Raw genomic sequence first — 15,096 nt, 5'->3', positions numbered from 1 at the left:
AAGCACTTGGCAAGGTGATAGTGGGGCTGGAAGAAGGGGAACTTGAGGGTTAATGTGGAAGGGGGAGAGAAGAAGCCGGCTAAGGACCTTCTACCCACAGAGTCAAGTTTCAAGAGCACGGGTAGGCGGCGTGTTAGCCATCAGGGATGGTGAGCCAAGTAGCCACAGTCCCTGCCTTAATGGAGCTAGTAGCTGGCCCAGTGCACTGCTTGGGAGTGTCCCTAAGGGTTTCTGGAGAGTGTCTGGAAAGCAGAGTGGACCAAGAGCACTGGAGTGAGTGAGGAACCATTCTCGGCATACAGCAGCCTTTGCGGCTAGCAGAATGGAGGGGGAAAGGGTAAGTCCAACTATTTGACAAAACCATCATGTGTTATAACTCTGAGCCCCAGAGGTGTGTGGGCATGCCTAGACGGGGCACACACACACAGAGGTGTGCCCTCCACGGGGCTGGAGTCCACGCCCAGCACGGGACCCTGTGCCGGTGCTGCAGATTCACCCCACGTCTGCCTGTCCCCCCCCGCCCCGACCCCTCCGCTTTGGGATCACAGCAGGGCTGCTCTGGGCTGGTTTTGAGGGCGGCAGGGCTCTCCACTGGGCAGCCCTCCCTGGTCAGTGGGAGTTGTGTCCTCCGCATACTGGCCGTCCACATACCTGCCTCTTTTGAGGACAGGAACATTGGCCTCCGCAAGGGCTTCCCGCCCCCTACCAAGCCATGGGTGAGTGTCCCCCCTGGAGGCGCAGGGAGGGCGGCCTCTGCCCCCAGCCATGGCCTCTGGCATCTGTCGAAAGAAGCGTGAGTCTGGGCCTGACCCCAGACCTGCCCCAGCATGACCCCACTGGACAAGCAGCTCCCAGGGGTTGTGGGCAGAATTCAAAAGACAACCTCAGCAAGTGCCCCCACCCATCCTGGATGAGGAGAGAGGAGGAAGGAGTAGCTCCAGTTCATGGGCCACAAACTTTCATTTCTACAAGACGCAGTCTGGTAACATAAATGAGTGGAAAAATCAGGGAGGGAGACATATGGCCATTAAAGGTGACAGCCTTAACTCACAGGGAGCCACCCTACCGTGTGATACATGCATGAGGCAAAAATTAGTTTTAAGTAGTACACAAGAGTCAAGAGTCAGCGCCTTCCCCAGCCCCCGATGTCTTCTGAGGGCAAATGTGGTTTTGGAGAGGTCTTTCCTCTAAATCGTGGTGGGCAAACTATTCCTGAATCAGACAGCAGGTGGCGCGCAACTCAGAGAATTGAAAAAAGAACTGTGGCGAATTACTTAACTCATTTCCAGTAACTTCTCCCTCCTCCCCCACAAGGCCTTCCCCAGCCCCACCTCCTGTTCCCCGGCATGGGCCAAGCCTCCCAGATGTCCAGTTCCAGATGCCTGGTCTCAGAGTGGGGAAATTACCTCTGGAGAAGCCCCCACTCCACAAGCTGCCAAGGCAAGATGTGAGTGTGCCCTTGAAGAGGCCTGGAAGAAAGGGAAGTGGCCCTGGGGTGGGGGAGGGGGAGGCAGACCCAGGGACACACACAGACACACACACAGACACACACACGCACACACGCACACACACACACAGCCAATTAATGCCCAGGGAGCTGGAATTTGCCTGTAGCCTCTAGCAGCCTTCCCCAGCCTTCCTATCCGAGCCAGGAAACTAACATATTAAAATGTCCCTCCCTCCTACCACCATTGCTCCCTCAGATCCCGGGGGGGGGGGGGAGGGGGTTGAAATTTGCTGAATCAGGGAGCAGCCCCCTACTTTGATTGAGACTCGCTAGGGAGATGAGCAATGGTGGAAAACTCACAGTCCAAGCTCAGGCTGGCTAGGAGGCTCGGGGTGAGGAGGGACAATGAGGGAGTGGCCAGCAGGTGCCGGGGCCCCAAGGACTGAGGCCACAGCTCTGTGGCCACATGTTGCTCTCACCCACGCACAGGTGGTGGCTACTCCTCTGGGGAGTCCTCCAGGCTTGCCCCACACAGGGCTCCGTGCTCTTGGCCCAGCAGCTACCCCAGCAGCTGACATCCCCCGGGTATCCAGAGCCATATGTCAAAGGCCAAGAGAGCAGCAGTGACATCGAGGCTCCAGAGGGCTTCGCCGTGAGACTTGTCTTCCAGGACTTTGACCTGGAGCCGTCCCAGGACTGCGGGCAGGACTCTGTCACAGTGAGCTGTGGTGGGGGTCCTGGAGGGACTCTGGGGAGGAAGGCTCCTGGCCTGGAGCCCAGAGGCAGGGGGGTGTGGCTGTGCCCTGAATGGCAAAAGATGGCTGAAGAGTCCAAGTCAGGGGCTCAGGCAGCTTACCTGGGAGGCCAGGATCTGCCCCAGGGCACAGCCTTCAACCAGCGGCCCTGTCCCTGCCCGCGTTACCGTGTGGGCCCCACAGAGCAAAAGAGCAAAAAAGACTTCCCTGCCTTTGGAAGTCGTACAGAGGGACACACAAGTACCGCCAAACTCTGGAGTAAAAGAGCAGGGACTCGCATATCAGTCGTTAAAGATCCATCGAGTATTGGTGGAGTGCAGGCTCTGTCAGATCAGGAGGCTGGGCGTAAATAATCACAAAAGACGAGGTGACTATACAAGTTGCAGAATAAGAACACTCTAGAAATGGCCCCTTATCTTGTCTCTTGGGTTAAATTTTATTCCTATCGAAATAATACCGTGCACATAGTTCTTTTTAAAAATGAGTGTAGTCCAAGGCTTATCAGGAAAACAGCGTCTCCAGCCTTCTTCCCAGCCCCACTGCCCCTCCCGAGGAAGCACCTACAGTTCATGTAGCTGCTCCGTCTGGCATTTACGCCCATATGTATAAATAGCATGCTTATTATGTTACTTTTTTGCATCTGATCACTTAATATCTAACTATAGAAGATGAGGACTCTATTTACCTCTCTTAGACCTTCCACATGTCCCCACCCCCGTCATCCCTGTCAACCACCATTAGCATTTCTAGTTAACTCTCTACTCATTATTTGCATTCTCTTGACTTTAAAACATTCACTTCAGGGGTGCCTGGGTGGCTCAGTCGGTTAAGCATCCGACTTCAGCTCAGGTCATGATCTCATAGTTCATGAGTTTGAGCCCCACCTAGGGCTCTGTGCTGACATCTCAGAGCCTGGAGCCTGCTTCAGATTCTGTGTCTCCCTCTCTCTCTGCCCCTCCCCTGCTCCCGCTCTAACTCTCTCTCTCTCTCTCTCTCAAAAATAAAGAAAACATTAAAACAATTAAAATATTCACTTCTGAGCATATGGTGTACCATAATTCTATGTCCTTGTTTCTCCAACTTTTGGGTCTCCCAGGAGTTGGTAACCACATGGAATTTTAGGGGTTTTCTGTTTGTTTTTGATTTGATTTTTAGTTTGTTTAGTTCTGTCTGTAACTAATCTCCCCAGACTCTTAGCCAGGACAGTAAATATCCTCTCTATATAATCGACACAATCAACCACACATCTCAATCTCTAGTCCTCCTTTGTACTGGTGACATACCCCTGAAGAGCTCTTGGTGATTTATCTCCTCAGTCTGAGTCCCCTGCTGTCTAGAGCCTCAGGCATTCTGGGAGTTCCCTACCATTCCTTCTGGGCATTTCCTTTACGTGTCCTGTGTTGGAACTGAATCCTGTATCATTCTCTTCTTGGTATAGTACCCCATTTGGGGGGATAACATTCTGCTCCAGAAAGAGCAAGAGAAAATAACTTGTAAAGGATCGTACATACCCTGAATGTCTCAGCTCTACCCTCACCATTGATGGACAATTGATTTGGGTTGCTTGCTGGGTTGGAAGTCATTTCCCCTCAGAATTTGGATGATACTGTCTACTTGCTCTAGTGTTGTTAGGCTGGTACAATTATGATTCCTGGTCCTTAGTTCTTTCTCTCCAGAACTTTTGGAACATTTTCCTTATTGCCAATTTTCTAAATTTTCATTCTGATGAGCCTTGATATGAGTCTTTTTCTACTCATTGTACAGATTTTTTTTAACCTAGAGACTTTTTATTATTTTTATTTGTGTTTGTTCACTTTATTTAGTTAGTTAGTTAGTTTCAGGGGTGGCGGGAAAGGGCAGAGGGACAGAGAGAACCTTAAGCAGGCTTCATGCCCAGCATGGAACCCAACATGGAGCCCAATGCAGGACTCAATCTCACAACCGTGAGTTCATGACCTGAGCCAAAATCAAGAGTCAGTCACTTAACCGACTGAGCCACCCAGACACCCCTAATGTAGGGACTTTTTTTTCCTTTTTAAATGTTTATTTATTTTTGAGAGAGAGACAGAGACAGAGTATGAACAGGGGAGGGGCAGAGAAAAAGGAGACACAGAATCCAAAGCAGTCTCCAGTCTCTGAGCTGTCAGCACAGAGCCCGATGTGGGGCTCAAACTCACAAACCATGAGATCATGACCTGAACTGAAGTCAGATGCTTAACTGTCTGAGCTACCCAGGCACCCTCTAATGTAGAGACTTTTCAAATCTAATCCTTCAATTCTGGGAATGTTCTTGTATTTTTTTTTTTTTTTTACTGAAGTATAGTTGTCATACAATGTTATCTTTGTTTCAATTGTACAAAATATTGAATACACAATTCTATACATTGCTCGGTGCTTACCCCAATAAGTGTAGTCACCATCTGTCACCATACAATGTTATTATAATATTATTGATTATTGATTACATTCCTTATGCTGTACTTTTCTTCTCCATCACTTCATCATTTTTTTAAGTTTTTACTTAAATTCCAGTTAGTCAACATGCAGTGTAATATTAGTTTCAGGTGTACAATATAGTGATTCAACACTCAACATACAACACCCTGTGCTCATCACAACAAGTGCCCTCCTTAACCCCCATCACCTATCTCCCCACCCACCAGTCATGTATTATTTGTTAAATAAGTTCCAGATGTCTGCTTTCTGTATTTTCTCTTTCTGGAACTCCTGTGATTAAGTTGTTGTAGATTCTGGACTGATTATTTCGTTTTGTTAATCCATTCTGTTCTGTTTTCCGTCTCTTTTTCTTTTTGTTCCACTTTCTGGGAGATTTCCTCATTTTAAATAACATATTAATTAATTTTTTTCTGCTAACATATTTTTTCACGTCTAAAAGCTCGTTCTTCAAACCGTGCTTTTTATAGAATACTGTTCTTGTCTCATTGAGGCAATATCTACTCCTTTCCCTCTATGGGGATTATTTTTAAATGTTTCTTCTGTTCCTTGTATTATCTCTGCTTCACCCAAGTTCCCTTTTATTGTTCATTTGTTTTGGTCTCTGTTTTTTGTGTTAGAAACCATCCTATAATGTCTGATAATCCTTGGCTGTCCATTCATATTTAAGGGTGAAATACTTGGCTGGCACTGGATTCTCTGTGTGGGTGGCTAAAATTTGTGCAGCGACAGGTTCGGAAATAGAGTTATCAACACGGTGACCTATTTGTGCTATTGGGCGCCTCCCAGATATTAGCTCGCAGAAGTATTTTCCTTGGGGACAGCCGACCTCAGATCAGAATCCTCTGGCCTCCTGCTCAGGGTTGCTAACATTCTGGCAAACAAGCAGAGAAGGGAATCTCATTGTTTGACACGTGGGTTTCCACCTAATCCCTCTGCTCTCAGTCGTGGTTTTCACCTCCTCCGTCAAGTGTGCTGGTGGACCCCAAGTCCAGGCTGTCTGGCTCATGCTCAGGTCATCTGCCAGGATGAGCCAGAGGAGTTGCCCAGATGCACAGCGTGGGCAAAGGGATCCAGAGTTCTGAGGTCTCCCCGCATAGGCTTTCCATCAGCCCTTCCTTCATCCTCATCCTCAGGGTCTCCTGGTTACCCCAGTTTCTGGAACCTCCCTGGGTTGTGTGATGAGAATCTGCCCGCTCTGTGTTGGCTTCTATCCTTGCAGACTCATTGCCATGGTCCATCTCCATTCTATCTTCCAAAGTGTGGACAGCTCTCATCTGCTGTCACGTCGTCCTCTCTCTTTTTTGTCCTTGCTCGCGTAATACCATTTTATCCCTTTGCTGTCACGTTGGTGGGATTTGAGGTGGGAGAGGAGATAAATGCGTGTGTGTAGTGCTTCAGATTTAACTGGCAGTCGGGACTATACTTCCTTCAATTCAGCCTTTGTCCGTTGAGCACCTACCGTGAGCCCTGCTCTTCTCAGTCACGGACAGTTGTGATCTTGGCCTGACTCTTCCCTTGTCAATGAGGGACTTTAAGCTCAGGAATAGGACTCTTCCTTCCTCTCTGCGTCCGGAGCAAAGCACACAGACACCTCAAATGCAGAATTCAACACCCTGTAGTTCAGTTCCGTTTTTACTTGTCAGTGTACTCAGCGAGCCTGTGGGCTCCTCGGTAGCAGAACTGTGTGTTTGTATCTATACCCCCCCCCCAACACCTAGCACGGTGTTCTATTGCCTAGCACATAGAACATAGCCAATAACTCTTTATTAAAGGAATAAATGAGGGGCGCCTGGGTGGCTCAGTTGGTTGAGCGTCCAACTCTTGATTTCAGCTCAGGTCATGATCTCATGGTTCATGAGATTGAGTCCCGCATCGGGCTCCATGCTGTCAGCGTGGAGCCTGCTTGGGATTCTCTCTCTCTTCCTCTCTCTGTCCCTCCCCAGCTCATGTTCTCTCTCTCAAAGTAAATAAATAAACTTAAAAAAATAAATAAAGGACTAAACGAAAGAATGAGTGGAACCCAAGCCTCTGTAGAACACACAACAAAATGAATTTTGAATGAGCAGGTGGCTCCGCGTGCAGATGCTGGACAGCTATCATAGGGCATGATGTTGTCCTGGCTAGAAGAGGCCTTACAGGCCATTTTATAGGAGGTCTCGCTTTATAGGAGGAAACTGAGAGCTGGGGTAGTTAAGAAACCCACCCACCCACCCCACCCCCGCCATGTCACACGGGGAGTTGGAGCAAAGTCTGGAATTTAACACAAGTCTGATGACTCTCAGCCGGGTCATTCTACGTTGCTAGTTAGACTCTTAAGTGACTTTAGTTAACCAACAGCTCGTAAGGAAGGGGAAGAAGAAAACTGGAGCATTTAACAACAAAGTATATCAGTAAAGGACCGTTTTCTAGGGTAAAATGCTTCTTCCCCAAGAGGTAGGTCTCTGAAATAAGGAGATTAGTTTTGTTGATGTTCTAAGGAAGCAAAAGCATTGGGACAAAACTTTTCTTTGTGCCAACTTCCACCCAGCTGCTGTGACCATGAAGAGACAGGCTGGATGGGGTCTTAAGGGAATTCGAGATTCGGAGAGAATGAGGAAGCAGAGAGCTAGCAAGAGCCCAGAGTATGTGTGCCAACATGAAGGCTCAGAAATCAAATGAGCTGACCAGTGAGCAGTGCACCCAGAACAGAGATTAGGCACGAAGCATGGGCCAGGGGGACTCCTTCCAAGGTGCCCTTCCTTGGATTGGGGAACCCACAGGAAGGGATTTGAGCCGGGGGGAGGCAGCCAGAAGGAACAGAAACAGAGACAGCCTGCTCAAAGAACATATTAAGCAACAATAGCCAATGTACACACACCGTGTCCATAGATTTCACACCGTGTCAGTGGCCACAGTTAAGTTTATGGAGTATAGGTGGAGGAACATTCCAAAAGAAGAAGAACAGGAAAGCGAGGAACCCAAGGGGCTCAGTCTTTGCAAAGGGTCTTTGCCTCACAGACGTTGGTCCTAGGAAGTTACCCGAACTGGAAGGTGATGGGAGTGGAGGAGGCTGGATGGGAAGGACTTACGTCTGTATATTTGTTGATTCAAGGCTGTGGCGCTTTATGTACCATGTGGAGCGTCAGAGAGTCAGTGGTGAGCAAAATAGATGTAATTCCTGCCTTCTTAGAATTGAGAATCCAGTGGACTGTTTGGAGAAACCCTGGGGTTCCCAAGGAGCTTCTTGAAAGGAGGTAACTATGGTGGGCTTTGAGGTAATTATGGTAGGTGAAAGAAATGTGCGAGGTATCTGGTCATGGATGAAAGAAACCTGGGCGTCAGTAATGCAACAGAAAGCTACTTGAGGAAATCTCCCCGAGGGACAGCTTCTGGGCCCCAGAGGTGGGCAGACCTTCTAGAATCTACACCCAGGACGTGACCCTGTGGTGCAGATTCACCCCACACCTGCCTGCCCACCCTCCCCTTCCAGATCACAGCCAGTGGGATGGATCCGAACCGGTTCTGTGGGCAGCAGGGCTCCCCGCTCGGCAGCCCCCCTGGTCAGAGGGAGTTTGTGTCCCCAGGGAATCGATTGCGGCTGACTTTCCGAGCACCCGCCTCCTCTCAGGACAGGACTACTGGCCTCCACAGGGGCTTCCTGGCCCTCTACCAAGCTGTGGGTGAGTGTCTGTCCCAGGGGTGCAGCCTCTGCCCACAGCCATGGCCCCTAGTATCCTGAAGTGACAGGTGGAAGCTTGAGTGACTACTGAGGCAGGGACCAGTGATCCCTCCCGGCCCCACCTGTGCCCCAATTCAAAGAGCAGCCGCTGCTCGGTTCCAGCACTTCTTTCCATGCAGACTTCTAGGTCAAATGCGTACAGATCATCTCATCCTTCAAATGAAGCCAAAAATTCCAAATTTTTAAAAAATGTTTATTTATTATGGAGAGACAGAGACAGAGCATGAGCATGGGAGGGGCAGAGAGAGGAGGAGACACAGAATCTGAAGCAGGCTCCAGGCTCCGAGCTGTCAGCACAGAGCCTGACGTGGGGCTCAAACTCACAAATTGTGAGGTCGTGACCTGAGCCAAAGTCAGACGCTTAACCGACTGAGTCACCCAGCCACCCCCAAAATTCCAGATTTTTAAGTGAAATTCTACATTTTCAAATGGTAACTCGGATTTTTTTGAAAAGATAATGCTAGCACATGGTAATTTTTTTAAATAACATAATATGGTGAATAAAACTAATGTAGTACGGTAATAATATAAGAAGTAAGTCTTCCTCTGATCTCTGGCCCTTAGTCCCTGGCTACCCTGTCCAGAAACAACCCTGTTGTCCACTTCCTGGTATCTTTCCAAAGACATCTATGCCATTCAATTATACATATTCTTACAGGGAAGGAAAGGATTGCCTGATGAAACGTCTTAAATGTAGTATTTTTCACACAATAATATGTCTTAAAGATCATCCCATGTACATGTGGTTAGCATTGCCTAATTCTTTTTAATGACCACACAATATTCCTTTGATTGATGCCTGCAGTGTATTTAACCAGCCCTCCACTGATACTTTGCTGCCACAAACATTGCTGCTAAGGGTATCCTTCCTTGTTTATACACCTTGAGCACGTGTATGAAGGTAAATTCTTAGAAGTGTACATGTTAGGTGAAAAAAAACGCTTGCAATTTAAATCTTGGTATTGCTAAATTTCCCTCCAAAGAAGTCTTGCTCATATATACTGACTAGCCATGTCTGAAACTACCTGTTTCCCTATACCCTATTTATCATGGTTATTTTCAAAATTTATCATTTTTTATGTTCATTTCTTTTTGAGAGAGACACATAGACCACGATCAGGGGAGCGGGAGGGGCAGACAGGGAGAGACACAGAATCCGAAGCAGGCTCCAGGCTCTGAGCTGTCAGCACAGAGTCCGACACGGGGCTCGAACTCACAAACCACAAGATCATGACCTGAGCCGAAGTCGAACGCTTAACCGACTGAGCCACCCAGGCACCCCATTTCGGTTGTTCTAAATAAAAGATTGTGTAAGTCAAACTAAAATATGGCCATGGGCCAGAATCGGTCCCGGGGTTGCCAGCTCTAGGTCCTTATGACCACTGTTTTCCTACAGGGGTGAACCACAGTCGGCCCAGTGGGGGCTCTGAGGCCATCAGCATAGCTGAAGACAACTCCTCCAAGATCCAGAACCACTGCCAGGAGCCCTACTATCAGGCAGTGCCGGCAGGTAAGCTCTCACCTGCTGGGGAACTGGCTCCTACTTGCCTCACTCCCACCAAGAGGCCTGAGGCCTTCTGGGTGCCCGCCACCCACACCTCCCAAGGCTGAGCCTGTTTCTTTGCCTCCTGTCTTTTCACTCCTCAGGGGCACTCCCCTGCACAACCCAGGGCCTCTGGAAGGAGACACAGGATAGGGAGGAGCTTCCTCGCTGTGAACCTGGTGAGTAGTGACCTGCCAGCGCCCCTCCGGTGGCCACTTCCCAAAGAAGTCTCAGCTGCACATGGGGCCTGTGGGAGCAGGACACGGGGGTTTAAGCCTTGGGGTAGAAAGGGAGAGATAAAGGCAGAAGTGCAGGGGGAAAGGGGAACCAGGAGGGCCCAGACAAGGAAAGGCAAGGATCTTGTCTCTTTTTCTTCAGGATCAAGAGATAACTGAGAAAGGAGGGGCGGCTGTGTGGCTCAGTCGGTTGGGCATTCAACTTCGGCTCAGGTCCTTATCTCACGGCTCGTGGGTTCGAGCCCCGCGTCAGGCTCTGTACTGATAGCCCAGAGCCTGGAGCCTGCTTCGGACTCTGTGTCTCCCTCTCTCTCTGCCCCTCCCCGGCTCACGCTCTGACTCTCTCTCTCTCTCTCTCTCTCTCTCTCTCTCAAAAATAAAGAAAACATTAAACAAAATTAACGACAACAACAAAAGAGATAACTGAGAAAGGAAAAGCAGGAAGGAAGTTCATCAAGTGGGACAGTACAGGAGAAGAGGGGTCCGCAGAGTGGAAATAAGGGAAACCCGTCTCTTGGGATGGTCTGCTTGAAGCATACATAGACAGGCTCTCTGTCCCCAAAATATCTCCCTACCTAGATGTCACAGTGCCAGAAAGTCCACCATTTTTTTTTAAAGACTCTTTATTAAGATACAATTTATGTAACATAAGATTCACCACCTTCACCGTTTAAAAATTTCCAATGCAATCATTTTTAATACGCTTGCAAGCTCGTGCCACCATTCCCACTAGTTCCAGAACATTTCCATCACCCCAAAAGGAAACCCCGAACCTCCATCTACCCTTCCCCCTCCCGTGGCAACCACTAATCTACTCTCTGTCTCCATGGATTTGCCTGTTCTGAACGTTTTCTATAATGGGAATCCTACAGTATGTGGCCTTTTGCGTCTGGCTTGTTTTACTTAGCATCACGTTTTCAAGGCTCAGCCATGTGGGAACAGGCATCGGGATTCCATTCCTTTTGGTGGCTGAATGGGAGTCCGTTGTCGTGGGGATACCCTGCCTTTTGCTCACCCATGCATCACATGAAAGACATTTGGGCTGTTTCCACATTTTGCCCTTTATGGATCGTGCTGCTATGAGCCTTCGTGGGCACGTTTCTATGTAAACATATGCTTTCTGTTCCCTTGGGTCTATCCCTGTGAGTGGAATTGCTAGGTCCCATCATACTTGTATGTTTAACTTTTTGAGGACTTGCCAGACCGTGTTCTGCTGTGGCTGCCTCATTTTACACACCCACCAGCAAATACAAGGGTTCAAGTTCACCGTTTTTGAAACCCACTTTTTTGAGTCCAAAGCATTGCCTTTCTAACCCAGTCTGAACAAACTTCTCAGGTCTCACTCCTGACCCTCAGAAGGCTCTCGGGCCAGCCTGAGCACTGTTTTGGGGGGTGGGTGGGAGGGCCGGTAATAGTGGAAGATGTTAAAAATGAAGGAAGGTCGGGACGCCTGGCTGGTTCAGTCGGTTAAGGATCCGATTTTGGTTCAGGTCATGATCTCACAGTTTGTGAGTTGGAGTCCCACATCAGGCTCTGTGCTGTGACAGCTCAGAGCCTGGAGCCTGCATCGGACTCCGTGCGTCCCTCTCTCTTTCTCCTTCCCCTGCTTGCACTCTCTCAAAAACTAAATAAACATAAAAATTTTTTTTAAAATGAAAGAAGAATATGCTAACTAATTTGGATGTAAATTAAAAATATATATAATTAAGTATTATGTTGAAAATAAATAAATAAAAATTACAAAAAAAAACTGAAAAAAATAAAATAAAAAAATGAAGGAAGGGCACAGAAAACAAAGACAACAGACGCTGAGGACAACCTCGGCTTGCTGCATGATTGTGCTCAGGCTGGCCCCACCAAGAGTCTAGAGAAGTGGCTTTAAAATAGCTGAGGGACTTGTTGGGAAAAGCACTGGGTGTTGTATGGAAACCAATTTGACAATAAATTATATTTTTAAAATTTTTTTAAAAAAATAGCTGAGGAATGGGTGAAAGCAGTGAAGGGGATCAAGAGTACAGTTCACCCTGATGAGCACTGAGTAATGTGTAGAGTTGTTGGATCACTATATTGTACACGTGAAATTAATTACACTGGAATTAAAATTTTTAATCCCATTATTTTTTTATTATTTTTTTTTTTTAGCGTTTATTTATTTTTGAGACAGAGAGAGACAGAGCATGAACGGGGGAGGGTCAGAGAGAGAGAGGGAGACACAGAATCTGAAACAGGCTCCAGGCTCTGAGCTGTCAGCACAGAGCCCGACACGGGGCTTGAACTCACGAACCGCGAGATCATGACCTGAGCCGAAGTCAGACGCTTAACCGACTGAGCCACCCAGGCGCCCCTTTAATCCCATTATTAAGGTAAAATAAATAAGTGATATTTTTTTGAGAGAGAGAGACCAGGGGAGAGGGGCAGAGGGAGAGAGAGAATCCTACACAGGTTCCACACTGAGTGTGGAGCCCGACACAGGGCTCAGTCCCATGACTCTGGGATCATAACCTGAGCCAAAATCAAGACTGGGATGCTCATCACCCCAAGAGTGATTTTTTTTTTAAGTATCTGTGGAGACAAGAGAGAGAGCACTTCACAGAAGCAGGTCTTTCACAAGTGTATCTTTTTTTTTTTTTAACGTTTATTTATTTTTTGAGAGACAGAGAGAGACAGAGCATGAGCAGGGGAGGGGCAGAGAGAGGGAGTCATGGAATCTGAAGCAGGCTCCAAGCTCTGAGCTGTCAGCACAGAGCCCAACATGGGGCTCGAACTCACGAGCAGTGAGATCCTAACCTGAGCTGAAGTCGGACGGCTTAACCGACTGATTGAGCCACCCAGGCACCCCGTTCAACAAATGTATCCTGATGCAGCTGCTGATGTCACCCGTACCCCTCTTCTTTTCCAGTCTGTGGCCGGCCACTCACCCCCATCGCCCAGAACCAGGAGGCCCTCGATTCCTCCAAAGCCAAGTTGGGCAACTTCCCCTGGCAAGCTTTCACCAGTATCTACGGCCGTGGAGGGGGGGCCCTGCTGGGCGACAGGTGGATCCTCACCGCCGCCCACACCATCTATCCCAAGGACAGCGTCTTTCCCTGGAAGAACCGGAGGGTGGATGTCTTCCTGGGCCACACAAGCCTAGACGAGATGCTGCGGCTGGGAAGTCACCCTGTGCGCCGTGTGGTCGTGCACCCCGACTACCGCCAGAACGAGTCCCACAACTTCAACGGGGACATTGCCCTCCTGGAGCTCCAACACAGCGTCCCCCTCGGGCCCAGCCTCCTCCCGGTCTGTCTCCCCGACAGTGAGACCCTCTACCGCAGCGGCATGTTGGGCTATGTCAGTGGGTTCGGCGTGGAGAGGGGCTGGTTAACCACCGAGCTGAAGTACTCCAGGCTTCCCGTCGCCCCGAGGGCGGCCTGCCAGGCCTGGCTCCAAGAGAAGCAGAGGTCTGAGGTGTTTTCGGACAACATGTTCTGCGCTGGGGATGAGACGAGGCACCAGAGCGTCTGCCAGGGGGACAGTGGTGGCGTCTATGTGGTATGGGATGAGCGCGCCCATCACTGGGTGGCCACGGGCATCGTATCCTGGGGCATCGGGTGCGGCAAGGGCTATGGCTTCTACACCAAAGTGCTCAACTACCTGGACTGGATCAAAGGAGTGATGGGGGGGAAGGACTGACCCTGGGGGCGCTTGAGCAGTGACCCTCAACTCTGGAGGCCCCCACCCCGAAAGGAGAGGGTTGGGAGCTCGGACTGGGCTCGGGGACGGGGATGGGGGCAGAGAATCTCTATTCGAGCTCCTGCTGCCCTATCCCTCATGCGACAGAACTCCTCCTCCTTCCCAAGGCCCCCTCCTCTTCATCCTCTCCCTTCCTTCCAGTTTGCGAGTTTGTGCTCCGCCCAAGGAATCCCTGTACATCTCAGCTGGTTGCCTTTAAACCTCATCTTCTGGGCGCTTGGGTGGCTCAGTCTCTAAACCTCATCTTCTGGGCGCTTGGGTGGCTCAGTCTCTAAACCTCATCTTCTGGGCGCTTGGGTGGCTCAGTCTCTAAACTTCATCTTCTGGGCGCTTGGGTGGCTCAGTCTCTAAACTTCATCTTCTGGGCGCTTGGGTGGCTCAGTCTCTAAACTTCATCTTCTGGGCGCTTGGGTGGCTCAGTCTCTAAACTTCATCTTTTGGGCGCTTGGGTGGCTCAGTCTTTAAACTTCATCTTCTGGGCGCTTGGGTGGCTCAGTCTCTAAACTTCATCTTCTGGGCGCTTGGGTGGCTCAGTCTCTAAACTTCATCTTTTGGGCGCTTGGGTGGCTCAGTCTTTAAACTTCATCTTCTGGGTGCCTGGGTGGCTCAGTCATTAAGTATTGGATTTCAGCTCAGGTCATCATCTCACGGGACTTCATGAGCTCCAGTCCCATATGGGGTGAGCTCCAGCCCCATTTCTCTCTCTCTCTCTCTCTCTCTCTCTCCCTCCTGGGATTCTCTCTCTTTCTCTCTGTCTGCCCCTCGCTCACTTGCGCCCTCTCTCTCCCTCTCAAAAAATAAAATAAAGCCTGGGGGGACTCAGTCGGTTAAGCGTCCGACTTCCGCTCAGGTCATGATCTCACAGTCCTGGAGTTCGAGCCCCGCGTCAGGCTCTGTGCTGACAGCTCGGAGCCTGGAGCCTGCTTCAGATTCTGTGTCTCCCTCTCTCTCTGCCCCTCCCCTGCTCTCTCCCACTCTCTCTCTCTCTCTCTCTCTCAAAAATATATAAAAACATTCAAAAATTTTTTCAATAAATAAAGTAAATAGTAATAATAAACTTCATCTCCTGCTGACATGGCTTCTTCTGTACTCTCCTGGGAGTCTGTCACCTTCTCATCCCCCTGTTCACGTTGAGTATGAGGGATGTGGTCCTAAATGCTTTCATTTCTGAAACATTCCAAAGCCCCTTTCGTGGACCTTCCCGCGTT

The 15,096-nt window shown here is 49.3% G+C and overlaps 1 protein-coding gene across 1 annotated transcript; it reads left to right on the top strand.

Annotated features, from left to right (window-relative positions):
- The first annotated feature begins 1,023 nt into the window (after window positions 1-1,023).
- On the top strand, window positions 1,024-14,160 carry C1RL (complement C1r subcomponent like). The gene is made up of 6 exons (XM_007089578.3): window positions 1,024-1,447; window positions 1,937-2,165; window positions 8,129-8,318; window positions 9,774-9,887; window positions 10,025-10,099; window positions 13,056-14,160. The coding sequence occupies exons 1-6, from the start codon at window positions 1,347-1,349 to the stop codon at window positions 13,826-13,828; spliced, it is 1,482 nt and encodes a 493-aa protein (XP_007089640.3). The 5' UTR covers window positions 1,024-1,346; the 3' UTR covers window positions 13,829-14,160.
- The last annotated feature ends 936 nt before the right edge of the window (window positions 14,161-15,096 follow it).

Source organism: Panthera tigris, chromosome B4 (assembly GCF_018350195.1).
Source record: "Panthera tigris isolate Pti1 chromosome B4, P.tigris_Pti1_mat1.1, whole genome shotgun sequence".
Lineage (NCBI taxonomy): Eukaryota > Metazoa > Chordata > Mammalia > Carnivora > Felidae > Panthera > Panthera tigris.
The sequence above is the reverse complement of the archived record's forward strand: the minus strand, read 5'-3'. Positions and strand labels throughout refer to the sequence as shown.